Raw genomic sequence first — 22,475 nt, forward strand, 5'->3', positions numbered from 1 at the left:
GATGAATGGCATTGATGAGATGGGACGTGAGGTAACCGTCAGCCATCTTTAAAAAGCCCTACCACATCAAATCACTCAAACTATCATCTTCCCTTTTCAAAACCGTCTCAAGAAACCGTTCTTCTTCTTCTCTCAACCTTTCAAAATTCAAACATGAAAACACCAAAATCAAGCAAGAAAACTTCTAAATCAGGAAAGAAAGCCTCTACATCCCACCAAAACATCCAGCCAAAACCCTTAAAAATTGTTCATCCACCCCCATTACTGAACGCTTCACCATCACCATCCCAAGAAACTACTGAAAATGTTGGAACAAAACGAAAAATATTCTCACCAAAAGGTGAATCATCCTCCAAAGCGGTCAAGCGTTTGAAGCAAGTTGATCCTAACAGTGCTGAAGAGATTGCAAAGTAAATGTCCGTCGGATTTGGGGTAGATAAGTACTGGTATGACTCTACACACTTTCCTCAACTTCATACTATTTTAAAATTTCAAGAATGGGAGGTTTTGATGACTGAGTTTAGTTGTAATCCCATTTTCCCAAACATTATGCGAGAGTTTATTTCAATCTTTTCCAATGACTGTGGAATGTGTTCTAGTATGGTTAGGAACATAAAATTAGAGTTTAATAGCGCATTGTTGGGGGAATGGTTCAATGTTCCAAATGTTGGGTTTGATACATATTGTGTTGGTGCAAAGATAGTTTTTTCAGGAATAAATGAAAAAACGATTTTTAAGTTTTTAGGGGTTGCACAAAAGAAGGGTAAAATCAGTCACAATATCTTGTCTCCAATGCATAAATTACTTTACAATGTTGCACAAAGATTCATTTTGCCCCGAAACTCCAAGAGGAGTGAGGTGAGTCTACGTGATGCAACCTTGATTTATTGCATGGATAATCAAATAAAAATAAATTTTCCATCTTTGATGATATCACATTTATTTGACTGCATTGAGAAAAAGAATGTTGTTGGCTATGGGGGGCTGTTAACATAGATTTTTCGCAAGTTTGGGGTACCATTGGATGGGCTGGAGTTCCCAATGGGACCCAATATGAAAATTGGTGTAAGATGTCTGAAGAATTTGCATCTCAAACTAAATGATGAAGGGGTGTTAGTAAATGAATCAGAAGAAATAGTTGATGTAGGTTCTGATGAGGAGGAAATAGATGAAGAAGAAGAAGAAATTAAAAAGAAGAAAAAATAAAGAAGGAAAAAGGAGAAGAAAGAGAAAAAGAAGAAAAAAATAGAAAAATAAAATGAAGACGAAAAAGAAAATGAAAAAGAAAAGGAAGAGGAAGTAGAGGAGGAAGAACAAGGGCCTGTTCCCACTGAAGAAGGAAAAGAAGGGGAATAGGAAGAGGGGGCAAGAAAAGAGGGGGAACAAGGAGAGGAAGAAGCTTTAGGAGAAGAAGTGCCTCATGATCTCTGTCATGATTCCAGTGATGAAGAGGTTGTGATTGCATTAAGGAGGAAGGGTAAAGCAGTTCAAAGGAAGAGTAAGAGGCTTGCTTCAAAACAAAAGGCTGCATTGGTTGATGATATCTTCAATCACATATGAGCGTGCTAGTCAACGACGAGCTCCTACTCTTAATGTCATTGCGGAGGTTGACGAGTTCACACCATCATCATCCACCGGTGCGCAAAACAAAAGGGGCCGGGGGTTGTAGTTTAACAAACTTTGTATATTCTTATATTATTTTAACTTCTTGTATATTCTTGTATGATTTTAACTTTGTATGTTCATGATTGTAATATATCTTCGCATTATTTTCATAATTAATTTTTTCAAATCAAGCTGGTTCGTAATTGATTAATATGGAATAGATGGTATTGAACTAGTTTAATGCAGGTTACGTTCACTATTTAGGGGAAATGAAAGAAAAAAAAAATTGTTGCAGGCCACCAGCAAACCGCCACATGAAGTGGCGGTTTACCAGGGACCAAACCGCCACATAAATAAGATGGCGGTTTGCCTTGACCAAACCGCCACTTCATGTGGCGTTTTTGTGCTTTATGTAAACCGCCATCTCAAGTGGCGGTTTGGTCTGAAAAAATTTTAAAAAAAAGGACTTTTCCACGTGGACGGTATTCTGGAAAATACTTTCCCAAATTAGGTAAAGTGGGAAATTTTTTTCTTAAACATTATTCTGGGAAATGTCTCTATTATATATGAAAATGTAATGGAGAGAAAATCTGTTATAAGATGTAAGGGTATTGTCAAATAATATTATTATGTATTGTTTAATTTAAAGAGAGTTAAGTGAATAGCAAAAAAGGGGCAGATATACATTGTCGTTGAAATATTCTCCAAAACACACTATCTTCAACCACCAACACAATAATCTTTCCACCACCACATAATCCACCGCAAATCAACCACTAGAGATTAAATCAAATACCAATTTTTATTATTTAACAATTAAAAAAAAAATCCTCTTTTTCAACAATTTAAAGAGGAATTATGAACCATAAACAGAAAATTCAAAACAAAAGAAAAATCCTCATTTGCTTTAAGCGAAAAAAACCTAATTTTGACGAAATAGGTAATTGAATAGTTAGAAATTTTAGGGATATATACTTTACTTTTTTTTTTTACTAGGATAATTTTAGTTTTTTGTTTTTTTTTTATTGATTTGAGATTTGAGATGTTAATAAGGGTTTTTGAAATCAAACTAACAAATTGATAATGATAACTATACGAGTAAAACAACGAAGAAATAAAACATAAACTTCATGAAAATTAAGAGGGAAAGAAGAGCGGCTAACTATGCAATCACGTTTAATCCACCATTAAAGAGCTAGAGAGGAGGAGAAAGATGAATTTGAAGATCTTGTTTACAGAAGATGCATAATTACAGAGAAGAAAAAAGATTTATTATCAGTCACAATTCATTATAAATAAACAGGAGATGTTTGGTATGAGAATATAAAATATAATAGAAAGAAAAATGATAAAGAGGAATAAGGGTAAGGGTATGGGTTGTAGTTATATGTTGTTTGGTATGAAAATATAAGGGAAACACTTAATTGATAATAAGAAGGGAATTTGTTATTTGACATAAATGGATGGTAACAAAGTAAGGATATCCATTACCCTCAAAAAAGGGATTGTGCTAACCTAATATCAAACCAAACTAATATGTGGAGTAATGGTAATTGAATCCCTTATTTAATATTAAAAAATTCATACCAAACACCCCTAAGAGTATCCATTACTCTGGTAATGGATTGGGTTAACACAATTTCATACCAAACAACAACTAATGTAATATTTCCTCCATTTCTTAATGAAGCTTTCACAAGAAATGGTTATGAAAATTAGAAAAAGTAGAATCTTTTTAGACGTTGAATGTATTATTTTATTAAATAATAAGTTTGATGGAGGAAATGTGAGAATAATAAATATTAAGAAAAATATCAAAAGAAAGTTTGTGGAAAAAAAATATGAGAACCACAATTTATAAAAAAATATTTTTTTATAAAGTTAGTATAAAAATATTAAAATGAAGTCGTGGAGACTACAAGCTTTATTAAAATATTAAAATGAGGATAAATTAGATTATTTTAACAACAAATAAAACACTTAAAATAGCACATGAGAACTTCTTTAAGGAACGGAGGAAGTAGTCTAGTGAATCTCTTACATTGATTTTAAAACAAAGTAATCATTTACAATTTTAAAGTGATCAATTAAAAAAATAGATTAACTATATAGACTCGTTTGATGATGAGACAATCTTATATAAAATGAGCTGTAAATACTAATAATTTTTTTAAAAAAAATGTATTAATTGTAATACTAAAGTATTTCATATTATAAAGATTACAAACTAGCGAAGATCACGTATATCATTATTGAAGAAATTAGAGAAGGCGATATTTATGGCCAGATGTATCTGTGAAAGCATATATACTGTGAAAAACTTTTATGAAGCTATAAGAAACAACTTTCTTATGCAATAAGCGAGATTTGAGAACGAGGAACGCGCCGATACTTAAAAAAAATATGGAAACGTTTGTGTGTTTTTTTTTATTCAACCAGATCCCCGTGTCCATATATTGCGATAAATTTATATTATTAATTAATCATAAAAATATTTAATATTAATTTTTATATGTGATGTAATATATTATAAAAATAATACATCCTCCGAACCAATTTAGTTGTCCAATTTGTTAGGGCACGGTTATTAAGAGTGGTGTGGGGTTAGTTGGGTATTTTTAAGTGATTCGATTAATTGTTAATGATTTCCTCCTTTTACTTAATAAAGTAGATACAATTGAATTTTGGAGAAAAAATTGGGTTTCACATTTCCAATAGAATTAATTGACATTAATACATTTCCGAGATTGTTATAATTAACAAACCATTAAACTACTTAATTTAAAATTCAAAAAATTACATCAAATAAATTACAAAAACCATCAAAATCATAAAATAAACTAAGTCTTCAATTCTTTCTTGATTTCTTCAACGTCTTTTGAACGACAACTGAAAACGAACAACCTTCTCGCCACATGCACATGCGGATATTAAATCTTTCGTTGACTTCAGATTTTTTTAAAAAAAAAAAACACGGTATGCATTTAGTGTTCAAAATTAATTAAATAGCTACAAAAAATCTAAAGGTTTTGATTTTGAAAAGAAGCCATCAATGAAACTGGAATCCACATAAACCCACTAATTATCAACAAACAGAGGAGCCAAGTAACATTACAGGAAGCACATCAGTAAGATATAAAGACTTCAAACCCAAATTTTTAGATTGGCGTCAACTTAAAAAAAAAACCTGCCAATCATCAAAAGTCAGAGGACCCAAGTAACATTACAAGAAGCACATCAGTGAGATCCAAAGACTTCAAACCCAAAATTTTAGAGGGGCGCCAACTTCAAAAAAAAATAGCGCTAATACAACACCACAAAACACCAAGATTATTGCATCTATATAATAAAAGCATTAAATAAAGAAGTCATCAACTCAAATTAATTTTCACCAACCAACATTGAAGTACAATCATAGTTAAAAAAAAAAGAGCTAGATAAAGTCAACATTTAATAGTTTGGTTAATTTTAAATTTAAGATAGCCTATCAAATAGTTGCTCTTTATTTTCGATTCGGTGTCAGTCTGTTTCAACATTTATCTATTCTGCAAACAAATCTAATCAATTTTATTATCGGTACAAAGTCATTTACTATAAATACTCATAAAGATCCAAATGAAATTAGTTTTCTAGTTATTCACTCTAAGAAATAGTCTATAATGGTATTTTTGAGAAATGTCATTAGATCCTATATCGCGAAAACTTTAGTATTATTTTTTATTATTACTAAAGGGTCCAATAACTATCACTAAATCCACTATATATATATACTATTAAAAATTTGAAGTAGTGACATTTAAAATAATTATCGCTAAATATATTTCACTGAAAGTCAATTATGTTGTAGTGTCATATTTGTATTCAATCAAAACCATCAAAATGAAGCATCAGATGACTTTTTTTGGGTGCCATTACTTGGATATGTTGACAATTTTATTTAAATAAATAATAGACATTACTATTCCCTTACTGAATACAATTTTTAACTGACTGGTAGGTTCTTTCTAAGTCACCTAAACTCTAACAAAAAATAAATTCACTTACTTTCCAAATACAATTGAATATAGTAGGGTAGTAAGGTCCGTATCCACAGAGAGATGGGATTTGAGAAGGTTTTAGTATGATATGTGCTTTGGAAGATGAAATTAAAAAGGGGGGTTTTGATTTGTTTTTCTGAAATAACTTCAACAAGCAACGAACCAAGTGAAATCAATAACAATGGTGTTTTCTAAAAATCAATGGAAAGGATATCTTGAGTTAAGTTGATTGTATACCTTCTTGTTTCTCATTGATCATTGAATACTTTACTTTAGAAATTCACTTTTACTACCTATTGTGAAGATGATTATACTTCTATTCTCCTTAAGTGTAGCTAAACATCAAAATCAGTTTGAATGTAAAGTCCTTATGATTAGTTAATTCACTCCAATCAGAGAATAAATTCAATCCAACAATAGCTTTAAGAAAAGAGAATCAATAGGTTTGCTAAAGCTATTCAAGCAAATAGTTTTCAATCAAAATGAAAAGTTCATTTAGATTCTAATCATTCATAATCTGCATTCACAATTAGAACAAGTTGCTACCATTAATCTAAGTACAAAACTAACTGATTTTGCAAATAGATTTAGCATAAATGAATATTGCAATAATAAGAACAATGGTTGATTTCAAATTCAAGCAATATTCATAAGATTATAATAAGAACTTTTCAATAATCAAAAGTATATTAAGTAGAGGAATTCTTACAATGAGTAATTAGAAGTTTCCAATTAACCTTCCTCAAGAAATGAAAATTTAAGCTTGAAGCTCCATAACCATGGAAAAATAGAAATAAAGAAGAAGAAGAAGTATTTTAATGTAAAATTACAAGATGCCCCCATTCCTAAGCTTTCTTTCCTATTTATAAATATTTGATGAAGCTTCTTGCCATTGGATTTGCTCATCATTCCTCTTTGCAAGTCGCCTCGCAAAACCCCTCTAAACATCCAATTGAAAATGAAAGCCGAAATGGGAAAAATGAAATAGCCGCCCAGCCTACAGACTGAACCCCGCACCCCGCGTAAAACTCCGCTGGCCGCGCATCTCAGTCTGATCCGATTCTTTGCTTTGCTTTGCTTCTTCTTCTTTTTCTTGAAACGATATATTTACACAATGACCTTCTAATAAAGTTAGAATTATCATCTTAGAGAATTACATCAATAAAACTATTCTCTAAAGTAATTTCTCTAATTGTTATATATTTAAATCTAAATTCTACTTAATAAAATCGAAATTGAAATGAAAAATACACAAAATAAGGTATTATCAAATTCCCCCACATTTGAATCTTACTCGCGCTCGAGTAAGTCCCAAAATGATAAATCATATCCCAAAGTAGTAATCCCAAAAGAATTTATCAACCAAAAGAATTTTAAGCTTTAAAAAGAAATGGCACTCTCATGAAAAACTTACAAATTGAATCCTTGAAATACTTTTGCATAGTTGTTGCTTCCTTCTTGCATGAGTAGAGAGCTTCAGTACGTGCTTGAACTGGAGATGTTGGTGTTCTTTCTTCCTCTCTTTTCTTTTATCTCTCAATTCATTTTGCCTAAGCGCCCTTTCAAGTTTTCACCTAGCCGCTCTTTTACCTCATTTTCTCTCTTTTTTTTTTGTCTCACTACTCACTTACATAGCCTCTTGTTTTTGCCTAAGTACCTTTACGGGTTTTCACTTACCGAGGCCCGCTAACTTTTGCCTAGGTGCCCACCCTTGTGGGTTTTCACCTAACTGGGATTTCATTCTTTTTTCTTTTTTTTTTTTTTCAAATTACAAGAAAATATAACATGAAAGGATTAAATAACAATGATTGAAAAGAAAAAGTACTAAAAAGCTTGAATATGTACACATCCTCCCCCACAGTAATTTGGAGCATTGTCCTCAATGATTCCTGCTATGTGCCCTCCTTAAGGCACGTTGCTCCCTTTGCCTTTCAAGATTCGCTTGGATGGAGGGTGTTGGGTCTGTGTATGATGGATGTTCAGACACAAAGAAGTTATTCATGGCGAAAACCATGTTGGTCATCGAATACATTGTGTCCTCCAAATAATCACCTTGTTGTTGTAGCTCATTAAGTTGAGCCCCAAATGCAAGTTGTGCATCCTCCATGGAAGCCATCCTAACTTCCATACTTGCATAGAAATCTTGGGGCTGCTATGGAATTAGAGGTTCGGGTGCTACAATTCTCCCATATTCCTCTTCAACACCGGCTTTATAGTGCTCATCCGGTGGTAGGTAAAGTTGGGCAGAGGTTGTATGTTCTGTAATCATTGTGCGCTCTTGAGGGAGTACCATGTATTTGATATTATTTGCCCCAAAAAGCCAAACATATGAATCTCCTACAGGTGGACTCCACAACATGAATGCCCTCTTTAATGCATCGAGGTTATAAAGGTAGGAAGGGAAATGATCATAGTCATTTGGGGTTCCTAAGGTTTTTAAAATTTTGTTTCCATCTTCATCTATAGGGACCTCAATGCCTAGATGTGACGCTAACACGGTGACCATCCCTCCCATTCTGATGTTTCCTTTGTACTTCTTGCCCAACTCAATGCAATTTGAAACCCAAATATTTACCCAATCTGGACATCCTACCCCTTGGGGGTGTCATTGCCCACAAACATTTTAAGTCAAACTTAGGTATGTTTGTGGGTTCCCCATGACAAAAGATTGTGGCACTAAGAAACCGGTTGATGAATCTCAATACTGGATGAGGTATATGACTGTTTTTGCATTTGTTGTTCCATCTTTGACCATGAGTTATGTGACTCCAAAATATGCCCTCATTGTATCCTTCACAAGTATTAAAGTTAGAGTCATACTCATAATCCCACCCAAAAGCTTCTTTCACTTCCTCAAAATACATGGAATATTCTTCATCATTTAAGTGAAAAGTGATGAAAGGACCTTCCTCATCTTCTCTCTTTTCCAAAGTTGAGAGAAATTCTAGAGTGTACCTTAGGTAGGTTGGGGCACCCACTTGAAGGAAATTGGTTAAACCCATTTTCCCAAGCAATTGTTCAATGGGTTTCATCAAACCTAAGGTTTCTAGACTTTGTATGCAAGCAAACTTTATCTCTAATATTTGTCTATTTCCTGAATCAAGTCTCCCCCATCGTATTTTGGCATTGTCATCAAGGTTCAGAAGCCCTAAGGATTTGATTCACATTTGGGTTTGATGTGGAAGCACCTGTTCTTCTCACTAGTGGAAAAAAATGTATTTGCTACTCATCATTTGCTGCGATTTTTGTGTATTGGCAGCAAAAAATAGGAAAATGGATCAGAAAAAAAAATATTAATTGCTGCGGTTTTCCAATTAACCGCAGCAAATAACCCTTCAAACTACATTAATTGCTCCGGTTTTGCCTGAACCGCAGCAAATAACTCTTCAAAAATATATTAATTGCTCCGGTTTTGATTAAACCGCAGCAAATGACCGTTGGAAAATTTTCTTAAAAACCCGCCAGTTTCTTTTTTCACAAATCCCTTAGCTTCTCAAATACGTATTACAATACTTTGTTTTGTTCCTCATTGAAAAAACGCTTCAATTTCATCTTCATTTGCTTCATTCCTCTTCTTCATCTTCACAAACGTATAAGATTAAGCATCAAGATTTGTGTTCGTTTCTTGTGTTCATCTTCATTTTCACAAACCCAGAAATCAATTTTCGTCTTGTTCATCATTCTTGCTGCTGTTCATCTTCACAAACGGTTTCTGAAGGTAAATCCTTGCTGCTGTTCTTGTTCATCATCAAACTTCAAACTTCGAATTTTCATAAACCCCTTACTATTCTTCTACTGTGTTCTTGTTCATCATCATCATCATTCTTCAATCATACTTAATGTGAATGGGATGTACGGGGCATAATGATAATAATCACATACATGATGCCTTAAAAATCACCTCTTTGTTCTAGTTTTTTTATCGTCATCATGAATTGAAAATCAATTAATATCACAAAAATAAAAGACAAAAATTCATCTTCAAAACTCACGAATTTAGTAATTTAGTTAAAAATGTGGTTTGTTAATTAATTATTTGCATATTTAGTAATTATTTGTGAATGTGGTTTGTGTGTGGTTTGTAAATTAGGTTTAAATTTGTCATATTTTATGAATGTCTATGTTGTTGTTGTTTTTAAGTTTTAAATTTATCATATATATCATTTTTTTTTTTTGTATTTTTAAGTAATTTCTTCATTTTATTAATGAATGTGTGAGGTCTTTAAGTTTTAAATTTATCGTAATTTTTTTTCTAGTTTGTAAATTAGGTTTAATTAGGGTTATTGTTTATGGTTAAATGAATGAGTTGTTGATATGAATGTTAATTAGTTGTCCAAGTTTATGAATATGATTTTATTTTTATTGTTTTTATATGTTGTTAATATATATAAATATTAATTATGGTTACTACAATAAACATCATTTGGACAGTTTAAAAAACATTGTGTTATTATTTGGGTTAATTAGTGTTAAATGAATGATTATTACTTAATTTTGTGGTCAGTTAGAGTTCGTTAAGTATATATGTTTAAAAGTTGTGTATTAATTTTGTTTTGAATCAATTAATCAGACTAATTAGGATGACAAAAGATCGTTCTTGGATGTATGGAAGCATTGAATCGTCGGAATTTATTAATGGCGTATTAGAATTTTGTAGTATTGCGGTTGAACATCAAGTTAGGAGGGGGGGAGTTGGTTTTTATTGCCCATGTGTCAGTTGTGGCAATGTATCAAAGGTATATAGTGTTGATATCCTTAGGGAGCACATACTTCGACGTGGGTCTAGGCCTCAATATCATGTTTGGGTTTGGCATGGTGAGGAGGGAGTTTACAAAGAGAAAAGTGTTGTTGAGGACGTCAATAATGTGGCCGATGTCAATGAGGATGTAGTAGATCATGTTGATGGGAATAAGACAGATGAAGAGAATTTCGATGAAGATGTGGATCGTGTTGATGAGATGATGGAGGGAGTCGAGGATGAGTTAGGAAAATGTCCTCGTGTTTTTGTGACTTGTTGACAGAGGCTTCTCAAAAGCCTTTGTACCCTGGATGTACAAAGTTCACCAAACTAACAGCAGTGTTGACAATTTTCAACATTAAGTCAAAGTTCAATTGGAGTGACGCTAGTTTCACAATGTTATTAGAAGCATTAGGTGAGATGCTTCCCGAGGGAAATGAACTTCCAAAGTCGACATATTATGCCAAAAAGCTCATGTGTCCTTTCGGCTTAGAGTACCAGAAGATTCATGCGTGTCCGAATGATTGTGTGTTGTATCGGAATGAAAACGAGAACTTAGAAGAGTGTCCTAGGTGTAGGTTATCGCGCTACAAGCGTAAAGGGGATCGGGATGCTAAAAGGCCCCCGGCTAAGGTATTGTGGTATCTTCCAATAATACCTAGATTCAAGCGCTTGTTTTCTATAAAGAAAAATGTGTTAAATTTGAGGTGACATGCAGATAGGGTAAAGAAAGGTCACTTGCTCACACATCCATCTGATTCTCCGGAGTAGAAGAGTATTGATAGGTTGCATAAGACTTTTGGGGATGAGGTTCGTAATTTAAGGCTCAGACTGTGTACGGATGGAATGAACCGATTCGGCAATCTTAGTTCTCAACATAGTACTTGGCCGGTACTTTTAGTGATCTATAATTTGCCACCTTGGTTGTGTATGAAGCGTAAGTACATAATGCTTTCGCTTCTTATCTCGGGTCCTAAACAACCTGTCAATGACATAGATGTGTATCTTGCACCTCTCGTTGAGGATTTGAGAAAAATGTGGGATGAAGGCATTTCAGTGTTTGATGCATATGGTAATGAGGAGTTTACCTTGCGTGCAATGCTTTTATGCACCGTTAATGATTTTCCAGCATATGGCAACTTATCGGGGTATAAGAACAAAGGGAAGAAAGCATGCCCGATATGTATCGATGACATGGAATCCACGTGGATTCCTAAGTGCAAACACGTATTAATGCATCATCGAAAGTTCCTCCCATGAGACCACCAATATCGTAAGAAGAAGAAGTTGTTCAAAGGGGAGGTTGAGGACCGTGTAACTCGTCGACCGTTGACCGGTTATGAGGTTTATGAACAGGTTAAGGGAGTTGAGACTGTATTTGGTAAAATGGGGCAAGTGCAAGGGGATGAATACCGATTATGGAAAAAAGAATCAATCTTTTGGAAGGTTCCATATTAGGGAGATCTACATGTTAGGCATTGTCTTAACGTTATGCATATAGAGAAAATTGTATGCGATGCCATACTCGGGACTCTCATGAACATTACGGGTAAGACAAAGAATGTTAGGGCCGTGCGAGATTGGTTTGAATGTAAGGGTCTTCGTCCGGAGTTGTGGGCACATGTTAAGGTGAGTAAGAAAAGAAATAGAGCTGATGAAGTTGGTGGCATTAAGAAGAAGATGAGTAATGACAAAGTTTATTTGCCTCCAGCCTTCTACACATTGTCCAAAGCAGAGAAGCGGACATTTTGTGTGTGTTTGTATGGCATTAAGGTTCCGTCTAGGTACTCATCCAACATGAAGAGATTTGTGAGCCTAAATGGTGAGCTGAAGTTGGGAAGCATGAAATCTCACGATTGCCATGTAATGATGCAAGTGTTCTTACCAATTCCAATCCGTGGAATACTGCCAAAACATGTGAGATATGCTATTACCGAGCTACGTTCGTTCTTCAACACAATTTGTAGTAAAGTTCTTAATCCCTTTAAACTTGATGCACTTCAACTCGACGTGATTGTAACTTTATGCAAGTTTGAGATGTATTTTCCACCTTCTTTCTTTGACATAATGGTTCATCTTATTGTCCACCTCGTTCGTGAGATCAAGCTTTTGGGTCCAGTTTTTTTAAGGTGGTGTTATACTTTTGAAAGACACATGTGTGTTTTACAAAACAAGGTGAGGAATCCAGCACAACCCGAGGGGAGTATGATTCAAGGCACTATGAGTGATGAGATTAGTAACTTTATAGCCGAGTATTTGGCCATGGCAAAGCCTATTGGACTTCCCACCTCCAGACATGAAGGAAGGCTTGAGGGAAAAGGAACAATTGGCTCCAAATCGGTCACACCTCCTCGAGAAAGCCTTCTACAAGCACACTAGTATGGGTTGCATTATATTTCGAAAGTTCATCCTTTTTTGAGTGAACATTTTGATATATTGCGCGCAAAACATCCTTTTAAAGGGGATAGGGCATTGATGCAGTTGCATAACAAGACGTTTATTAATTGGTTTCATAATCGAGTAATATGCGAAGAACTCAAGGGTGTATCCGAAATTGTTAAGCGGTTAGCTTTTGGTCCTTGTGATGATGTCAACAAATATGAGGGTTACGATATCAATGGCTTCACATTTTGGACTGAGGGTAAAGACAAGAAGTCATCGTATCTACAGAATAGTGGGGTTTCTATTTTGGTGTCATCTACATTTTACGCGAGTGCGAAGGATCAAGCGCTGGTTGATGCTAAATTGGTATACTACGGGCAGGTACATGAAATATGGGAGCTTTGCTACTCTACTTTCAATATTGGTCTTTTCAAATGTAAGTGGGTCGATAATAATCGACGATGCATAAAAAATGACGACCCTTGTGGATTCACTCTTGTAGACTTAGCTCATTTGCGTGATAGTGAGGAGCCATTCATACTAGCCACACAAGCCAAGCAAGTATTCTACATTGTAGACCCGTCTGATAATAATTTGGTATACCCGTCTGATAAATAATGCCCACTTATTTGCTGCAGTTTTGCCTCTGACCACAGCAAATACTTCTCCTTATTTGCTGCGGTTTCGCCTCTGACCGTAGCAAATAATGTCCTTTTTTGCTGCGGTTTTTAACCGCAGCATTTAAAGTAGGACATTTGCTGCTATCACTATTGCTGGGGGCCAAAACCGCAGCAAATAATGGCCAAAAAACCGCAGCAAACGAGGTTTTTTCCACTAGTTTCTTTTAGGAGCCATTGTTTTCAATAATTCAACAAATTTCACTTCTACTCCCTCTCTAAGCACAACAATCACCAATTCCCAATTGAATCTCAACAATCACCACAATGTTACTCACCACTACTAATAATTCTCAAAAATATAATAACAATTATCAACAAAAAATTACAAAGATGAAAAAGAACAAGGTAGGAAATGGATTATACCACAATGTGTTGAAGATTTCCTCCAAATAAGTTGTTGATGTTTGTTGTGACCCAAAAAGTTTCTTTGTTGATAAATTTCAAAGCTATATCTTCAATTTTACCTAATGATTTATCAAACAAAAATCCCTAAATTTTCTAGGGTTAAGAAAAAATATGAAAAGTGGTTGAGTTTTTGATTTTTTTGTGGACTTTTTGTAGTTGGATTGTAGTTATACTTCTTGGAATGATGATTTTTAGGTAGGAATGAAGGAATGTGAGAAGCGTTTAAGTGAGGAAGAAGGATTTGAGAGAGAAGGAATGTTTGGGTTTGAAAAGGGAAGTGAAAGATTGAGGAAGATGATGGAATTTTTCGGGTATGCATAGGTGGGCAGCAGGTATTCCGCGGGCCGCGTAGTTCTATGTGTGGCGCGGAGCTGGGTCAGGAGGCTCTCCGCATGCCGCGGAGATTTGGGCGAGGCGCGGAGTTGGGTCTGTCTACCTTCAAATTTATTCTTCACTTTTTTTTTATTTAATTTTTTTAATAATAACATACCCTATATTCGAAAGGTCTCCTAGCTAGCTCCAATGCATCAGTTACCTGTAAAAAAGAAAATAAAATAAAATGTCTAATATAAAGAAAATCAAACTAAACAAAATAATGAAAATTAACACAAATATAAACTCGGGATGCCTCCCGAGAAGCTCCATATATTTAATGTCGTTGGCACGACTTAGTGCTTCCGATGCCTCAGTACACTGGATCCTCTAAGCTTTGTTCTTCCACGTCTTTTGGCTGAAAACCTTCATAGTATGGCTTCAATCTTTGCCAATTTACCTTGAAGATTTTAGAAGTTTCTTCACTTTGAATTTCCACAGCTCCATGTGGAAACACTTTGACAACTATAAATTGTCCTATCCAACGGAACCTCAGCTTTCCTGGGAATAAACGAAGGCGGGATTGGAATAGAAGAACCTTTTGACCGACTTCAAAGGTCTTCCTACTTATCATCTTATCATGCCAAGCCTTAGTCTTTGCCTTGTAGATTTCAGCATTCTCATAAGCCTCATTTCTAATTTTTTCAAACTCTTGTAGCTGTAATTTTCTATGCAAATCGGACTTCTCTAAGCTCATGTTGACACACTTTATGGCCTAATACGCCTTATGTTCTAACTGAACAGGCAAGTGACAGGCTTTCCCGAAAACAAGACGGTATGGTGACATTCCAATCGGTGTAGGCTGTCCTGTATGCCCATAGTGTATCATCCAACCTTAAACGCCAATCTTTTCTATTTGGATTGACCGTCTTTTCCAAGATGGACTTGGTTTCTCTATTTGATACTTCTATTTGCCCATTTGTTTGTGGATGGTAAGTGATGGATATCTTGTGTGTCACATGATATTTCTTTAATAAAGCCCCAATGGTTCGGTTGCAAAATTGAGTTTCCTTATCACTTATCAAACCTCTTGGAATTCCAAACCTAGAAAAGATGTTAACTTTGATAAAATCTGCAACAACTCTAGAATCATAAGTTTGGGTGGCCTTTGCTTCCACCCATTTCGAGACATAATACAACAGCTACTAATATATAAATAAAACCAAAAGAGTTGGGAAATGGTCCCATAAAATCGATGCCTAAACCTCAATGATTTCGCTGTTAACCTAGGTCCGAAATGGCCTCCACAAGCATATGAATGACAAAATTTTAAAATTGATATTACCTCACCATCAGGGATACATCTCCGTATGATTTGATCGGCACACTGTTTCCATAGGTATGGATCGTCCCAAATGTAGTGTTTTGCTTCACTTCTTAGCTTGTCTTTTTGACATTTTGTGAAATATGTGGGAAACCTGCCAAAAAAAAGAAAATTTACAACATTAGCATACCATGGATGATAAGCCTTGACTGTGAAGAGTTGCTCATTTGGAAATTCTTCACGACTGTTATATTTCAATAAGACATCTTTGTTTGAATTCATGCTTTCATGTGGTGTGATCCTGCTCAAATGATCTGCTACCAGGTTTTCTGTGCCTTTTTTGTCTTTTACCTCCAAATCAGACTCACTTAACAAAAGAATTCATCTTCCTAATCTTGGCTTTGCCTCTTTCTTTGTCATCAAGTGACGTAGGGCTGCATAGTCAGTATATACAATAACCTTTGTACCAAGCAAATAAGATCCAAACTTTTCTAATGAAAATACTACCACCAACAACTGTTTTTCAGTGGTTGAATAGTTGTGTTGAGCCTCATTCAAGGTCATTGACGCATAGTATATAGCATGTGGAATTCTTCTTATTCTTTGTCCTAGCACGACCCCAATAGCGTAGTCACTTGCGTTACACATAATCTCAAATGGAAGTGACCAAATTGGGGCTTGAATGATTGGAGCTGATATGAGTTTATTCTTTAGCGTATCAAACGCCTTCTTGCAACTTTCATCAAAAATGAACTTTACATCCTTTTGCAAAAACCTGCATAATGGAACTGCAATCTTGGAGAATCTTTCAGTAAATCTACGATAGAAACCTGCATGACCAAGAAAAGATCGCATTTCTCGAACATTAGTAAGATAGGGCAAAGATTGTATGATGTCAATTTTTGCCTTATCTACCTCGAGACCCTTTGCAGACACTACATGACCTTGCACAATTCCTTGTTCAACCATAAAATGGCATTTTTCCGAGTTTAGCACGAGATTAGTGTCTATGCATCTCCTAAGTACTAACGCAAGATGATTCAAACGTTCATCAAATGTGTCTCCATGGATTGTAAAGTCATCCATGAAAACTTGCACAAAGTTTTCTATAAATTCAGAAGATATACTCACCATATACCTTTGGAATGTAGTAGGTGCACTACAAAGTCAAAAAGGCATGCGCCTATAAGCAAATGTGCTGAATGGGCATGTGAATGTTGTCTTTTCTTGATCTTCTGAAGCAATAGGTACCTGCAAATAACCTGAATATCCATCTAAGAAAGAATAAAATGCGTGACTAGCAAGCCTTTCTAGCATTTGATCAATAAAAGGCAATAAAAAGTGGTCTTTCCTAGTCACCGCGTTTAGCATACGGTAATCAATGCATACACGCCATCCATTTTGGATGCGTATGGGAACCAACTCACCATTTTGGTTCTTCACTACAATAACACCAGTTTTCTTTGGCACAACTTGAGTAGGACTCACCCATTCACCATCAGAAATTCGATAAATAATACCTGTGTTGGCCTCTTAGGTTTTGATGATGGCTTCACTTCTAAATAAACAAACATGTTTTAGAGATTGTATTGTAGGTGAATATCCGATTGTGTTAATCGTTGATGAAGCCTATGACTTTGTTCGTGGAAGCTGTACGTGTCTTGAATATCCAAGAAGTTGGACAATTGCTTTAGAAGTCAGCTTACTGTTCCTAGAGTAAACATTCTGACGAAAGTTATAGATGGAGACAGTACGTTGTTCCCCGCGATACAGGTCTGGAGAAGACATTGACTAGAAGTTACGAAAATTATGTTTTCTTTTTTTTAGTTAATGTAAAAGATTAAAAGTTTAATTAGTTGCTTAATTAAATTAATTTATTAATTGGCAAAAAGTTTTTTTAAACGCCTAAAATGTGGAGAAGACTTATTCTTCATTTTGAATAAGTCTCCTTTCAAATTTGGACGGCTAAAACAAGATCTCCTATTTTTTAGGATCTTGTTCTTTTTAACTCCTATGCTATTTTTAGCTTAAGGAAACTGATTTTATCTTTGAGCAAATGACAGCCGGTCATTTATTCTTTTGGCAATTCCACTATCTTTGTTTTGAGAACGTGGATGATAGTGGGAGGTGTGCCTGAGGTAACTGCTGTCTATTCCCACTATAAATAGGAGGAACTTTGCTCAAACCGATTTCAATCCAAGAGTGTCCATTAAAAGGGAGATCATTTAAGAAAAATATTTTCTGTTTTTAAAAGCCAATTAATTTATTATATTTTTCTTAAGTAATTATTTTAATTTTTAATCTCTTGAGAATTGGCCTTGTAAGGGTTAATGAGTGTTTTGTTGTAATTAGACTTACGAAAAAGTCCAAGGGAATTGAAAAGAGAATCATGAGAATAGAGAAAGAGAAAGGGAGAATAGAGAAAGAGAATTAGGCCTAGAGAAGAGAAGCTTCAAGTGAAGCAAACTGTTTTATGTAATTGTATTTAATTGCCTAAAACATAGTGAGAATTTTGAAATCCCAGGGGGTCGTGGTTTTCCTTCTTATTAGGCCAAGAAGGTTTCCACGTAAAATCTTTGTCTCCTTTTTATCTTTTGCTTTTTACGTTTAAGCTTTATTTTGTTTGTTAAAATTCCGCAAATTAGAAGAAAAACGAAGTAAAGTTAGATACACAACAATTCACCCCCCTTCTTGTTGCATTCGACCATCTTCGTGTATTTCAACAATTGGTATCAGAGCCCTGTTCTTCATTTAATCAGAAAACCCTGAGAGTAGTATCCTGTTCCCTAGCAAGATGTTGAAGATGAACGAACGCATGGAAGAAGGGTACTCTACGAAAAGGCCACCCATGTTTGATGGGAAATTTTATACTTACTGGAAAAATAGAATGAAAATCTTCATAAAGGTCGAAAACTATCAAGTTTGGAGAGTCATTGAAATTGGAGACTTTGAGGTGACGACCATCAACTCCAACAATGAAGCTGTTCCAAAACCAATCACTGAATATGAAAAGGAAGATTTTCAAAAAGATGGAGATGAACGCTCTTGCTATCAAATTACTTCACTGTGGTCTTGGACCAAATGAACACAATCGCATAATGGGGTGTAAAACTACCAAGCAAATTTGGGATCTGCTGGAAGTTACCCATGAAGGTACCAGTGAAGTGAAGCGATGCAAGATTGACCTCCTAATGTCAAAATATGAAAGGTTTGTTATGGAACCTAAGGAAAACATCCAAGAGATGTTTACCAGGTTCACTAACATTACAAACGAACTTGTCTCTCTTGGTAAGATCATTCCTGTTGATGAACAAGTAAGGAAAATACTGAGAAGTCTTCCACAAGATGAACGTTGGAGAGCCAAGGTCACAGCCATCCAGGAGTCCAAAGATTTCACCAAGTTCAATTTGGAAGAGCTGGCTGGTTCACTCATGACACACGAACTGCATTTGGGAACAGCTGACAGTTCCCGAAACAAAGGACTGGCTCTGGCAGCAGATGATAGTGAAGAATCAGAAGCTGGTGAAGAGGAAGCTGCTATGTTGGCACGTAAATTCAAAAAATTCTTCAGGAACAACAAATATGGAAATCAAAGAAATTATAAGGAAAGAGGAACTGCTAACTTGAAGACAAATTTTGAATGTCACAAATGCAAAAGTACTGATCACTTCATCAAGGATTGCCCTCTATGGAAGAATGAAAAAGGCAAAGGGAAGACAAGGGAAGCTGGAAGAATACCTAGGAAAGGAAACTTCAGAACAGATTTTCGTAAAGCAATGATTGCAGCTTGGGGTGATACGGAAAGCGAAGCTGAAACTGAAGTTCCAAAAGAGGAAGAAACAGCAAATCTATGTCTCATGGCATCTCATGAAGAGACTAAGGAAAAAGAGGTAATGTCTTCTAGTTCTTCTCCTAAACATCTATTCAGTTTAAGTAAGGATAAATTAATTAAGTTATTTTTGGAAACACAAGAGAAGTTGGAAGAAAAAACAGCTAAGTGTCTCCAAATTGAGAAAGACCTTAAGTTAAGTAAAGATCACATCTCATACTTGAATACTTTTAGGATCGATGTGCAAAGTAGATTTTTTGATTTTTTAGATAAGAATGTTATTTTAAAAGAGCAATTGGAGAAATTAAAGCAGGTTTTTATTATTCTTAACATTGAAATAAATCAAAACAAATTGCTAGGATTAAAATGGGATGAAAATGATAAATCCACTTATGTGTTTAGCATGGAATTTCAAGAAATGAAATTAAAATTAGAATCATGTGAAAGGGAAAATAAGTATCTAAAAGATCAACTTAATTTAAAAGGAAAAGGGAAAATCAATGAAGTTCCCAAATGGATTCTAAATGCTAAACCGAAAGGTAAAGAAGGTCTAGGTTATGTTAAAAATGATAAAAAGAAAAAGGTCTATGTTGATCTCCCTAGTAATAAAATCTGTTCCTTTTGTGGCAAGATTGGACACCTAAAATATCAATGTGTAAAAAGGGAACAGCACAACAAAGCAAATAAAATTCATGTTGAATAGTTATGGATTAAGAAATATGATTCATGTGTAATCAACAAGGAACCCAAGGAGAACTGGGTTCCTGATCCTAACGCTTAATTTGCTTTGCAGGCTCAAGTGAGGGGGAACAACTCATGGTATCTCGACAGTGGGTGTTCCAAGCACATGACGGGTGATAAATCTAAATTTCTCTCACTTGATGCATATGATGGGGGAATTGTAACCTTCGGTGATAATATGAAGGGTGAGATAATCGCTAGAGGAAAAGTTGGAAGGACAAGTTCCCATGCCATTGACAATGTATTTTTAGTCGAGAATTTAAAACACAATCTTTTAAGTATTTCTCAATTTTGTGACAAAGGTAACTCTGTTAAGTTTACTTCTGAAAGATGCATAATTTCTAGGAACAACACAGGAGACCCTGTGCTTGAGGGAACCAGAAAAGGGAACACTTATGTTGTGGACCTGAACACTGTTCCCAAAACCAGTCTAACATGTTTAAGTGTTATAGAAGAAGATCCACTTCTTTGGCACAAACGTCTAGGTCATGCTAGCTATTCATTAATCAACACTTTAAGATCAAAAGACCTAGTAAGAGGACTACCAGCAATTAAATTCCTCAAAAATGAAATTTGTGATCCTTGTGCTAAAGGAAAACAAGTGTGGTCATCTTTTAAATCAAAGTACTTGGTAACTACATCTAGACCATTAGAATTAATTCATATGGATCTATGTGGACCTATGAGAACACAAAGCCGTAGTAACAAAAGATATGTGTTTGTCATAGTTGATGACTATAGTAGATTTACGTGGACCCTATTTTTAGTAAGCAAAGATGAAGCATTTGATGAATTTGTTTCTTTTGCTAATAAAACACAAAAATCTACCAATAATCTAATTGTTCACATAAGATCAGATCATGGCAAAGAATTTGAAAATTCAAACTTTATGAATTATTGCAATGAACATGGTATAAATCACAATTTTTCCGCTCCTAGAACACCACAACAAAATGGAGTGGTAGAAAGGAAAAATAGAACCCTAGAAGAAATGGCTAGAACTATGTTGATTGCCAGTGGTCTACCTAGAAATTTTTGGGCCGAAGCCGTCAATACTGCATGCTATATCTTGAACCGTGTGTTAATAAGACCAATCACTTCTAAGACACCCTATGAATTGCTCAAAGGTGTCAAACCCAATATTTCCTATTTTCGTGTGTTTGGATGCAAATGTTTTGTTCATGTGAATGGAAAAAGAAATATAGGTAAATTTGATGAAAGAAGTGATGAAGCAGTGTTTCTTGGTTATTCATCACTTAGCAAAGCTTACAGAGTTTACAATAAGAGAACAATGTGCGTGGAGGAATCTATTCACATAATTTTTAATGAAACTAACTTTTCAACAAGTGAACAGGAAACAAATAATATTAAAATAGGTCTTGCAAATTTAGAAGATGATGATGAAGGAGTTAAAATGCAAGATCTAGGAACAGCAGGTGAACAGCCAATACAAGAAGAGGTAGGAGAAACTGACCAAATCCAGGAACTGCCAGCACAACATGACCAGCGGACTGTTCCCAATCCAGCTGTTCCCGTAGATGACCAAGATGATCTAGTAGCTGAACAAAATGCAAATCAAGATGCTGAATCAGAACATGCTACTGTTCCATCCAGAGAATTTGTGCCTAAACCTTGGAAATACCAAAGTTATCATCCTCTTGATCTGATTATAAGTGATATGAATAAGGGAACACAAACTAGATCTCAACTGAGAAACTTTTGTGCACACTTTGCGTTCCTATCATCACTTGAACCCAAAAATCACGAAGAAGCTCTAAAGGATTCCGAATGGATAGTAGCCATGCAAGATGAATTAAATGAATTTGAAAGAAATAAAGTGTGGCACTTAGAACCCAAACCAAAAGGCAAGAAGGTAATTTGTTTGAAATGGGTATTTCGGAATAAGCTAGATGAGCATGGAATAATTGTAAGAAACAAGGCAAGACTCGTGGTCAAAGGGTACAATCAACAAGAAGGTATTGATTACACTGAGACATTTGCACCGGTAGCAAGGTTAGAGGCTATTAGAATTTTAATTTCTTTTGCTGCTTTTATGAACTTTAAGTTATATCAAATGGATGTGAAATGTGCTTTCTTAAATGGATTTCTTGCTGAAGAAGTGTTTGTTGAACAACTTCCAGGTTTTGAGAATGCCTCTTGTCTTGATCATGTCTACAAGCTTGATAAAGCTCTTTATGGGTTGAAACAAGCTCCAAGGCAATGGTATGAAAGACTATCAAAGTTTTTGATTCGAAATGACTTTGTAAGAGGGAAAATTGATAAGACCTTATTCTTTAAGAACAAAGGTTATGATATTTTAGTTGTTCAAATTTATGTTGATGATATTATTTTTGGTGCTACCAATGATTTGTTATGTAAATAATTTGCCAACCTTATGGCACAGAATTTGAAATGAGCATGA

The 22,475-nt window shown here is 35.0% G+C and overlaps 1 protein-coding gene across 1 annotated transcript; it reads right to left on the reverse strand.

Annotated features, from left to right (window-relative positions):
* Window positions 1-14,322: 14,322 nt before the first annotated feature.
* Window positions 14,323-14,916, reverse strand: LOC130823303 (uncharacterized). Its single transcript, XM_057687923.1, has 2 exons — window positions 14,542-14,916; window positions 14,323-14,382 (listed from the first exon to the last, which is right to left on the reverse strand). Exons 1-2 carry the CDS (start codon window positions 14,914-14,916, stop codon window positions 14,323-14,325), a joined length of 435 nt encoding a protein of 144 aa, XP_057543906.1.
* Window positions 14,917-22,475: the final 7,559 nt, after the last annotated feature.

This window comes from Amaranthus tricolor, chromosome 9, assembly GCF_026212465.1.
Source record: "Amaranthus tricolor cultivar Red isolate AtriRed21 chromosome 9, ASM2621246v1, whole genome shotgun sequence".
NCBI lineage: Eukaryota > Viridiplantae > Streptophyta > Magnoliopsida > Caryophyllales > Amaranthaceae > Amaranthus > Amaranthus tricolor.